At 52.1% G+C, this 11,723-nt stretch overlaps 1 protein-coding gene across 1 annotated transcript in view; it reads left to right on the forward strand.

Moving 5' to 3' along the window:
* Positions 1-11,356, forward strand: part of USP9X (ubiquitin specific peptidase 9 X-linked) — a 1,542,050-nt gene extending 1,530,694 nt beyond the window's left edge. Inside the window, exon 45 of the mRNA XM_078658291.1 lies at positions 9,773-11,356. Coding sequence (XP_078514417.1) covers positions 9,773-9,907 — 135 coding nt within the window. The 3' untranslated portion in view covers positions 9,908-11,356. The remainder of the gene's footprint in view (positions 1-9,772) is intronic.
* The last annotated feature ends 367 nt before the right edge of the window (positions 11,357-11,723 follow it).

Here is an 11,723-nt window from a genome sequence, read left to right on the forward strand (position 1 = left end):
CTTCCAATAGAGCAGACACTTGGTAGATTGTGGGGTTGAAGGGTGGGACTTAAGTCTCTATTGTTTACAGGTAGAAGGATCCCTTAGATGAGGCCAGCCTTTGTCTTTTTTCTTGATCACTGTCTGTGTGGTTGTTGGTACCCCAGGCTAGAGATGACCTTGCTGAGAGGAGTGTCACTCTGAACAAAGGCTGTGTCTGCATAACACCATGGATAGGCATTTGAAAAATGGTGCAAACGTAAGAAACATAGGTACACCTCGGATTAGTAAGTGCAAAATGTGTGGCAAAAATTCTCTATACAAGTAAGCAATTTTGACACAAAGACGTAGGTTTAGAAAAGGAAACTTTCTTCTGAAAATGAAGAGCTGGAGATTGTTTGCCTCTAAGTCACTGTTTTGCACAGCCTAGTCTTGCGAGGGAGGGATGCGTACATTATAATGTGCCCACTTGATCATACAGTTTAACATTAAATGTATTGCATGTCTAGAGCAAATTCAGGGCAAAAGAGGCTTAGGTTGTAGATTGCAGTCTGGTACTGCCTTTCAGTTGCAAGAGCAGAACAGTCTGAAATTTCACACTAACCACGTCAAAAACGATTAACTCCTTCCACTCCGGAGCTTTCTTTGTATCCAGGTATTTATAGTTTTGCTGTCCCTGGTATTGTTCAAACTGTAGGTATGTGACTCAAAATAAAGTCGGACCACTCTACCTACTTTACTTTGAAATCAAATGAATACAAGTGAGGATCTTGCTCACGAAGGTGACGATGCCAGCACTGCTTCCCAAACGACGGGGAGATCTGTCCCCATTCACCACCCTCAGAGACTGTACCTGGCCACCTCACCCAGCGAGCTCCTTCCGCTGTGGTACCTGCTCTCCACAGCCGTCCCCTTGCCAAGAGAAAGCTCATCAGATGTAGCCTCTTTTGCCGCCTTTCTAGAAATGTCTTTTTTGTGTAACACTTAATGCACATTGCAATAGCTATATATTAAGGCTACAAACTCAATCAATCAATCAAGGCATTTATATAGCGCACTACTCACCCAGAGGGTCTCAAGGCGCTTGGGGGGTTGGGGGGTCCGCTACTGTTCGAACAGCCAGGTCTTGAGCTGCTTCCTGAAGGAGAGGTGGTACTGGGTGAGGCGAAGGTGGGTGGGGAGGGAGTTCCATGTCTTGGCTGCCAGGTAGGAGAAGGACCTTCCTCCTGTGGTGGCTCTTCGGATGCGGGGGACGGCGGCGAGGGCGTGGTTGGTCGATCGGAGCTGCCGTGTCGGAGTGTAGAAGTTGAGTCGATTGTTGAGGTATCCTGGGCCTTGGTTGTGCAGGGCTTTGTGTGCGTGGGTGAGGAGTCGGAACGTGATTCTCTTGTTGATCGGGAGCCAGTGCAGGTCTCTGAGGTGTCCGGAGATGTGGCTGTGTCGGGGGATGTCCAGGATGAGTCTTGCTGAGGCGTTCTGGATCCGCTGGAGTCTCTTCTGGAGTTTGGCAGTGGTTCCGGCGTAGAGGGAGTTGCCGTAGTCCAGTCGGCTGGTGACGAGGGCCTGGGTGACCGTCTTCCTAGTCTCGGTGGCGATCCACCGGTAGATCTTGCGTAGCATGCGCAGGGTGTTGAAGCATGACGAGGAGACGGCGTTGACTTGTCTGGTCATGGAGAGTGAGGAGTCCAGGATGAAGCCCAGGTTTCGTGCGTGGTTTGGGTGCGCTGCCCAGGGCGGGGGGCCACCAGGAGTCGTCCCAGGCGGAGGGCGAAGATCCCAGGATAAGGACTTCCGTCTTTTTCTGAGTTCAGTTTCAGGCGGCTGTTCATCATCCACTCGGCTACGTCTTTCATCCCTTCATGTAGGTTGGCTCTGGCGGTGTCTGGGTCGTTGGTGAGGGAGAGGATCAGCTGGGTGTCGTCGGCATAAGGGACGATGTTGAGGTTGTGCTGGCGTGCGATAGCCGCAAGGGGGCTCATGTAGACATTGAGGAGGGTGGGGCTGAGCGATGAACCCTGGGGGACTCCGCAGATGACTTTGGTGGCCTCTGATTTGAACGGGGGGAGGCGGACTCTCTGTGTCCTTCCTGCGAGGAAGGAGGGGACCCATTCTAGTGCCTTCTCTTGGATTCCGACGTTGCTGAGGCGCTGTATTAGGGTGCGGTGGCAGACGGTGTCGAATGCAGCTGAGAGGTCCAGGAGGATGAGGGCCGCTGTTTCCCCGTTGTCGAGCAGGGCTCGGATATCGTCAGTGGCGGCAATGAGGGCGGTCTCGGTGCTGTGGTTGGCCCGGAAGCCAGACTGCGAGGGGTCGAGGGATGACTTTGGCCAGAAACGGGAGAAGCGAGATGGGGCGGTAGTTTTTGAGTTCGGTGGGGTCCGCTGATGGTTTCTTCAGTAGAGCGCTGAGTTCGGCGTGCTTCCAGCTCTCCGGGAAGGTTGCGGTGGCGAAGGAGCTGTTGATGATGTCCCGTAGGTGGGGTGTGATGATGGAGTCGGCCTTGTTGAAGACGTGGTGAGGGCAGGGGTCGGTTGGAGATCCGGAGTGGATGGAGTTCATCGTGCGAAGGGTTTCTTCGGTGTTGATCGGGGTCCAGGCGCGGAGGGTGGTGGTGGAGAGAGCAGGTGCGGTCGTGGGGAGCGTTGACTGTGTGCTGAAGCTGTTGTGTATATCTGCGATCTTGTTGTGGAAGTAGGAGGCGAGGGAGTTGCAGAGGTCTTGCAATGGGGTGATGTCGTTGTTTCCGGCGCTGGGGTTGGAGAGCTCTTTGACAATTTTGAAGAGTTCTTTGCTGTTGTGTGCGTTGTTGTCTAGTCGTTCCTTGAATGCGGTTTTCTTGGTGGTGTGGATCAGTTGGTGGTGTTTTCGGGTGGCGAGCTTGAGGGTGGTCATGTTGTCTGGTGTTGGGTCTCTGCGCCAGGCTCTCTCGAGGGTTCGGCAGTTCTTCTTGGAGCTCTTGAGTTCGTCGGTGAACCATGGTGCTTTCTTACTGCCGGGTCTGCTGGGCGGGGTCCTCAGTGGGGCGAGGTCGTCTGCGCAGTTGCTGATCCACTTCGTGAGGTTGTTGGCGGCCTGGCTGGGGTTCACTGAGCTGGCGGGGGGGTCCTGGCTCAGGGATGCGACAAGCTGGTCGGCTGTGATCTTGTTCCAGCTTCTGCATGCAACCTGTTGCTGCTGGTGGTGGTGGTGGATCGTGTTCTTTTTTAAGCTGAAGTGGACGCAGCTGTGGTCCGTCCAGTGGAGTCCGGTGGCGTGGCTGAAGGCGATGTCCTTGCTAGAGGAGAAGACGGGGTCGAGCGTGTGTCCGGCGTAGTGGGTGGGGGTGGTCACCAGCTGCTTGAGACCGAGGTTGGCGAGGTTGTCCAGTAAGGTGGTGGTGTTGTGGTCGTTGTTGTTCTCCAGGTGGAAGTTGAGGTCCCCGAGGAGGATGTAGTCAGCGGAGGGGAGGGTGTGCGGGCTGATGAAGTCGGCGATGTCTTCGCTGAATTGTGTACGTGGTCCCGGGGGTCTGTAGATGAGGGTGCCTCTGAGGGTGGTCTTGGGGTCGGTGTGGATCTGGAAGTGCAGGTGTTCGGCGGCTCTGAAGGTGTCGTCGATGATGGTCGTGACACGGATGGTGTTCCTGTGGATGATGGCGATGCCTCCTCCGGTCTGATTGACGCGGTCCCTCAGGGTGATCTTGTATCCGTCCGGGATGGCGATGGCGATGTCGGGTGCTGAGGAGGCGTTCATCCATGTTTCTGTGAGGAAGGCGATGTCTGGTGATGTTGTGTCGAGCAGGTTCCATAGTTCCACGGCGTGTCTGTGGACGGATCGGGTGTTGAGGAGGATGCACTTGAGGTGGTTGCTGCTGGATTTCGGGTTGGCGGGTGCGGGTGCCGTGCGGGTCCGGATGCAGGAGTACTTGCAGGAGTGGCAGCTGAAGGGTCCGTGTGAGCGTCTCGGGGTGGCTCGTTAGCAGCCAGGGATCCGGCCGGTGTTGAGTGCGTTGAGGGCGGCGGCGTCGTAGGTCAGTCGGGGCGTCTTGCATCGGCGGGGGCCAGGGGTCCTGGCACTGGGCGCGGTCCAGGCGCGGACGGGCGCAGACAGGCTTACCTTTGGCGCGCCTTCGGCGCACAATCGGCGCGTCAACGCTGCGCGTGGGAGTGGGCATCATAAGTGAGGAGCCGGGATGGCGGGTCAGCTGGGGGGCGTGTCCGTCGGGAGTCAGCGGCGGCGGGAAAAAGTGGTGGCCCAGCGGCGGCTGGGGCGTCCAAGGCGGCAGCGGGCAACCGGCAAAGCGATGCGGGAGTGGCAGGAGCAGCGGAGAGTGGGGGCGACCTCGCCTGCAGGTAGGCGCAGTGGTCACTCTTTCAAACTGTACCTCATAGTCATAATTTACCTTGAATTGGTTCATGTACAGTAGAAAATGCCTATTCTTGCTGTTTAATTTGGTCCGATTTGTTGCGCCATTCCAGTGGTATGAATTGCAGAAACAAAGGGTCTGATTCACAACGGTAAACCAGTATTAGCACTATTTTTTAAATGTACCTTGTCCCACTGATGACTGCATCTAATTCAGCAGTGACGTTTGAACCAATATAAGTACATTCATATTGCTGGAATGAGACAAATAAATAATAATTTATATGTTGGTAATATGTATACTTCATCGCAACGGAGTATACAAACCACCAACACAATGGTGTGCCCACTCAATTTTGATGCTGGCTTACCTAAAGTTTGGCTACAGCAGTGACTACTCCATCACCACCATAGCCAAACCTTTCCAACTAAGGGCCGTCATTCAAATGGTTGTATGTCCGCACACCCAATAAGGATGGGCTAACATATAGCTAAGATTTTTTTGGAGGGAAGGGGGTTTGTCATGATTTATCGGATAGAGACTACTAGTCGCAGATTCCTTCATGTAGAATTATCCCCAGGCGTGAGACTATATCCGGAAACTTTTTGCCACAGCATCCCTACGTGCAGCGGGAGGGGTGGCATCACACGACTCCACCCAGGCGGGGTCCACGACGTCAGCAAGGTCACATAACTCCAGCCCAGGCACGCCTACGTCAGTTTTTTCCTTTTCCGCGTGCAACGCGGATCCGGCCTCTGTTTAGGGCCCCTTTTTTCTTTCATCATTTATATCTTTTGGAACAGTGTGTGAATGCCTTCGGGCTTCAAGTCTTGCACGTCGTGTGGGCACCTTATGGCAGAGACAGACCCTAACCTCATTTGTATGTGGTGTTAAGGGGGAGATCACGGCACCACTGATTGTGAGGCATGCCAACTGTTGAAGCCGAAGTCGCAGCGGGAGCGCCGGATGAAACTACTCTTGGAGCGTCTCTCAAGGTCAGCTTCATCCCCTCGGTCAGCCTCGACAAACGGTTTCAGAAATGGCTCCGATGTTCCGAGAGCATCGCTCCCAGGTGGATAAGTGTCGCAGTTTGTACCCGGGGGCTGGTGTTCGGCCTACCAGGGGCGTGGGCTCTCCGCGGGTGATGCAGCCCCGTGTGTCGTCCTCCTACCACCGTTTCCCGGTGAAGGGGCATCGAGAGTCCAGATGGAGACATATGTGACTGCTTTGCAGGCCTCGCTGGCCTCTCCTCCTCCTTCCCCTCCTGGGACGTCAGCGGATCCCTTGCATTGCGCGGGGCCCTCCGCGGCACCGACTGGTCCGGATCCAGGCTTGGAAGATGTGGTGCTGTTGAGGTGCGGCCCTTCGGGAGTCCCTCCTTCGGACCACGGCGCCTCTGCCTCGCCGCAAACTCCCGCGGGAGTCCCTGTGGTGTCGCTGGAGGTCGCCGGGGCTCGGGTCGCATCCCCGACCCTCAGCTTGGCCCTCTGGCGCGGGCGCCTGCTGGACCGGGCGGCGCCACAGGGGTCGGTGAACCCTCCTCGTCCCGCTCTGGGTCGAGGCTGGGCGGGGACCCCTCGTCCTCCTCTGGGCCCCTCTCATCCCTCCCCGCAGGCGGCTGCCTTGTTGGAGGGCTAATCGGAGGTTGAATCGGCCCTGGCACCGCCGTATGGGTTGCAGGACCACCTCCGTCACATGCTAGGCCGAGGCTGGCGGAGGGCTTCGTGCTGCTCCCCTGGTCCCTCCCGTTCCTACACGCAGGCGACTGCCTCGGCGGAGGTCGAGTCAGCGTCGTTCCTGCGCCGCCCCCGGCACGGTGTGGCTTGGAGGAGCCCTATCCGGCATCTCCTTCGGCGCCGGATGGTGTTGACGTCCTGCCTCAGGCGGCGGACTCTACAGCCCCAGACAGGCGTCTGGTCGCGGATTCGTCTTCGAACACTCCCTCTTCTCTGGAGGTTGGGTGCCTACTGGTATCTTCCTCCCCGGAGACAGGCCGCCGCGTGGTGGCTTTTTCACCGGCGTCATCAAAGGGCGACTCCCCGCTATTTCCGAGGCTGACTTTCAGGTCTGGCCTTTGCCCGCCCCGCTTGGCTTTGGGGACGGCCGTCTTAGTTTTCAGCAGTCACCCATGGAGGAGCTGCTTTCTCCACCACGGGGCCCTACGGAGGCGGGTGCGGCCTTCGCTCACGCAGTGTCCACGGCTGTGGGCATTCTGCGCATGGGTGACCTGGTTGCTCATTTTCTGGCAGACCATCTCTTGGAGATTCTCCACCAGGGCTCTAGTGCGAGGGAGCTATTGCTTCCCTTTGAGGGTTCACTCCTTTCTTCCCTAATGGGGGCTTGGAGGCGCCCCACCTCAGGGGATCCGGTGCCTCAACACCTTCTGCACCTGCACCTTCCGATGCCGCGTGACCTGGCGTCTTTCCCTCCACCCCTCTGCCTCGAGTCCACTTTTGCAGACTGCTTTTCCCTCCCTGCTGCCACTGTTGACTCCGTCGTCCCGGGAACCCCACTAGCTGGACTCTTGGGGGCGCAACATGTTCGCCTCGACCAGCGCTGCCCTGCAGGCCCTTAACACCTTATGTGTGCTGGCTACGGCCACCTCTTGTTTGTGGGACTCGGCTGAGTCCTTGGGTTTTGCAGCTTCACAAGATACTGTTCTGGTGGACTTACGGCATCATGCGTTTGATAGCCGGGAGCTAGCGGTGTTTATTCTCCGCTCTGCTATGGACATCTCGGAGGTGCTGGGCCGGGCCATGGCTTCCTCAGTCGCCCTCCGTCGCCATGCTTGGCTTCGGGACGGTGTGTTTCCTTAGAATGTTCGGGAACGGCTGATTGATCTTCCATTCGATGGCACCCTGTTATTCCATGCCCCGGCAGACTCCACCATCCAAAGGTTCTTAGCGGGGCTCTGTCCTGCTCCTCTTCTTCCGCCTTATCCTCCTCCTTCCCCTCCTCAGTGACTGCTGAGTTGAGCTGGTTCTGGACCTTCTTTTGGGCCGGTTGCCCTTGCGGTGGGGTGTGTTTTATGGCCACTCAAGTCCTCCTTGCTGGGACTGTGACGTTGTTGGCTGCTGGACGGCCCATTTGTTGACTATGTGTTTTTGCTGGAGTCGTTTGCATGGACTTGGCACTCAGATTAGGCCTTCTGTTTTCTATTGGGCTGCTTGACAAGCCTTCCGCGGGGGGGTTTCCCCTTGGCTCTTTGTTTTTTTCCTCTGCTGTAGAAGTTTCTTCCAAAGTGGGTTCCCATGTCTTGGCACTTAACTTACCCTATGTGGGGTATTGGAAGCTATTCTATAGCTTGCACTCTGCTAGAGAGTTCTGGTCGCCTTCAGGCCCCTGCTCTCCTTGGTGTTTTGTATGTTGCTATTGCTTCTTTGGGTCGTGTGTGTGGACCCCTCATAGTGGAGGGTCCTGGCATTTCCTCACCTTCCTGCTCCTGTCCTGTGGGCAGGAATGATTGTGTTTCTCCCTTGTCAGGCGTCGCCTGCCCGGTCTTCCTGGTGCCCCGGGCTGTTCTTCCTGCTCCTGGCGGCTTATTACTGTCGGTGCCGCTCTGTCTGGTTTGTTGCCTTTCGTCTAGGGTGGGCTCGCCTTCTTTTCCCTCGTTTCCTTGGGCCCTCTAGGCTTTTCCTCTTCCTTGTCCTGACATTGAATGGAAGCTCTGTTGCCTTGTAAGGGAATGGGGTTCTTCAGCCCCTCTGGCCTTGCCCTTAGTTCCTCTGTTGTGAGTGTACGGGCTCCTTCCGACTTCTTTCTTCTTCTTACATTCCTCTTGGGGTCGGTGGTGTTCTGCTTGTAGGTGTGCCTCTTGCCTGAGGTTCTTCGCCTTGTCCGTTGGTCTGGTCCCCTGTGGGATCCTCTGTTATGTCCAGGCTGGTAGGGTCCTTTCACAGGCCCACCTTCCCTGTGGGTGTTGCTAGGGTATCTATTCGACTTGAAGGAATCTGCGGCAAGTAGTCTCTATCAGATGTACAAGTTACTTACCTTCGGTAACGATGTATCTGGTAGAGCCGATTCTAGCTGCAGATTCCTTCAGGGCCCGCCCTTCCTCCCCTTTTCTGCAAGGACCCTTGGGTTGGTCTGCGGCACTCGCCTCCCGGTGTGTGGCTATGTCTTCTGTGCGTGCCTTATTCGCTCTTTGACGGGCTGCTCTGTCTTGTTGCTGTTCCTTCCTCCTCTTTGGTTCGTTGGAGGATGGGTTTATGGGTACTCCTGTGCCCCTCTGCTCTGGTTGCTCCAGGATTGGGGGACTTGTCTTCAATCTCTTCCCTCCCCTCCCTTCCCCTTGTTACTAAGGGTCCTGGCCCCTCTGCTACCCTCTGGGTTGGGGTCACTGGCCTTGCCTTTGCCCTTGTTCCTTTGGGGGGGGGGGGGGGAGGGTTACCATATGTGCTGGGATTGCTTGGGGGTTTGTTGTTTCTGTTTGTCTTGGTACTGGCTCCCCTTCCTCGTTTCTTGTTGGGGGTTGTAGTCCTGCTACATGTTGTCATGACATTTTGCATATGTTCCCTCGCTGACCTCACGTACGTGGAGGACACCTGGGCGGAGTCGCGTGATGTCGCCCCTCCCCCAGAGCGCAGGGATGCTGTGGCAAAAAGTTTCTGGATCCAGTCTCACGCCTGGGGATAATATTACGTGAAGGAATCTGCGGCTAGAATCGTCTCTACCAGATACATTGTTACCGAAGGTAAGTAACTTGTACATCACCGCCATGCAAACCATGACAGTAAGGGACAGTAAAATGGTAAAAAAGGCTCCCCTCGCCATGTGAGATTGCTCCCATGGTGAGGGAAGCACTTCATTTTTTATTTACAAAAAGAAAATCCCATTACAGAATTTTCTTTTTGAAAAGAGAGAAAACTGTTTGGTGCAAGGCTGTGTCAACATGACGCAGCACTGCACCAAACAGAAAAATGCCTTAGCAGTAAACGCCGTGACAGCAGTTCCTGCCAATGCACTGTATATATGACAGCCTGCTTGATGGTCATTTATAAAAGTAGCAGGCGGAGCCCTCTACCAGTGAGATGGAGTGATTTACGCTGTCACCCTGGTGGAACGACAGGCCGTTCTACCACTTATAAATCAGCCAATAAAATCATAGTCCGCATCTGTTTTTAGTAGTGCGCAAGACCACCTTGTCCTTTATTGCTAATGCTCCTGTACCTGTGCACAGAACGTTGTGTTCTTGATTATAGAAATGAAAATTCACTGCTGCTTAGTCTGAAGAACTCTGAACATCCAGAGTACATTTTTATTTTATATAGGAACATACATTTTATATTTAGAAATGAAATGGCGATTAAAGAAAACCACGAATAGTTATCATGAATTTCTTATTTTCTTGAGCCTCGGTCATGTGTGTGCATTTCTACAAATCCCTTGAACATGAATGGTTAAGCCTTCTCTGAATGTGTTGATGATTCTGCCTCTGCTCCCTTTCAGAATAACCATGTGCATGGAGCGCCGTACACGGGCCCCGCCGCGCATCACATGAACAACCCTCAGCGGACAGTCCAACGAGCACAAGAACCCTTTGAAGGCAGCGAAGAAGTTACTCCAGCTCAGACAAAGGAATAGTGAAATGCACATTTTTAGTTGACTCTGCTCCATCAGGACTGCACCCAGGCCTTACAGTTCAACCTTCCTCTGTGTGGCTGATATTTAAAACTAGAAGAAAAAAAAACCGACCCTAATCATCTTGGAGTGGAGAGTCTATTCACTGTCTTATCTGCAGAAAATTGCTGTCCATATATAACCCGCCTGCAGTGGAAAGTGTATAGTGTTTTGTAATAAATGGCCTGATGCTAATGTGTAAATGGCAAAGGTGTATATAGTATATTAATGTTTGACTGTTAATTCTTAAGCAAGACTTTATTTCTGGGCTTGATGAGACTCACAGATTTACAAAAACCACATTTTTCCTGATATATCTGCTGTGCTCTACAAGAAGGGTTGCCTGCCACAGCGGCATCGGGATCTCTGCATTTACAAAAGAAAAATCCCAGCCATGTCAACCACATAGGTTCATGTTAATTATTTGCCACTGAAGTCAGTTGTATTATGCGCAACCTGATAACCCTTTAATTATTTGGTTGATGTGGACAAGTGGTGATGTAACATTGTTTCTAAATCTCTTTTCATTGCCTTTTTCATTCTGGTCTAAGTTTGATCATTTGAACCAATAGTTATGCTGTAGCATATAGCACGGTTTCACACCAAGTGAGTGTGGCCAGTGAGAACGTATATGACCATAATACCTGCAGTGGTCCACAAACGATTGCTGTACCGCTCAGAGCGTTTTCTTATTTCACCTGGACTATGAAGTAGGAGAGAAATGTGACAAACGGTGGCTTTCAGACGCGTACTCAGTCCCACACATGTAATACTTGACAAGTCAGTTTTGGGTGGGATGGAGAACACGTCGTTTTCAGTAATAGAAATGGTATTAAAAAAAAAGAATTTAAAACAAATATGCAAAAAATTGCTATGCCAGAATGCCTGGAGCATAATAGGCTGTATTTGGTGTGCTTGTTTTGTTTCTTTCCTAGAGCTTAATAGATCAACTTCAAAAAAACATCACTTCTGTTGCATCGCATTGAAGAGGAAATCTGCAACACAATTCTTAGAAGTGCCACTGCATTCGGGGAACTTGCTGGTTATCGTTTGTTCATGATTCTACTTGAAAGCCGGAATTGTCTCGTCTCGATCCATTAAACAAGAAATCTTAAACGTTAGAAGCAGGGTTTAAATATAACAGAAACTACTGGCTAGTCAAATACATTTTTGAAGTATCTTGATTCCAGACTAAACATTTGTTTTAAGGACCTCAAGGAAAGCATCAGTAAATACTGTATTTAAAAGAAAATTGGTATATTGAATGTGTGTAATTTTTTGGAACCTGTCTAAAAACCAAATACCCCTGCGAAACAAATACAGCCCACCCTATAATATTTAAATATTTTGCTGTTTTATTTTATAGAAATTATTTTGCTGAATTCACAAATAGAATTTGATTTAAGAAGAAAACGTTGTCCTGTGTTTCTTAAAACATTTGCACAAGCATGCATGTATACGAAGACAAATGCATTCAAGGATTATGGAACCTATCAATGAAATACATGTAGCAAAATCAGACCACTAAATTGATTTTTTTTTCTTTTTCTGTCAATTATCTTGGTTCTTGGTTCAAATGCATTCAAGGATTATGGAACCTATCAATGAAATACATGTAGCAAAATCAGACCACTAAGTTGATTTTTTTTTTCTTTTTCTGTCAATTATCTTGGTTCTTGTTTGTGACAACGCCCTATTCCTCTTTTCACAGTTTCCACCCATTTATGGCAGGCTTGGATATTGCTTTTTCATTTGTTAAATAATAAAATTGGTATCTTGA

This window comes from Lissotriton helveticus, chromosome 8 (assembly GCF_964261635.1).
Source record: "Lissotriton helveticus chromosome 8, aLisHel1.1, whole genome shotgun sequence".
Lineage (NCBI taxonomy): Eukaryota > Metazoa > Chordata > Amphibia > Caudata > Salamandridae > Lissotriton > Lissotriton helveticus.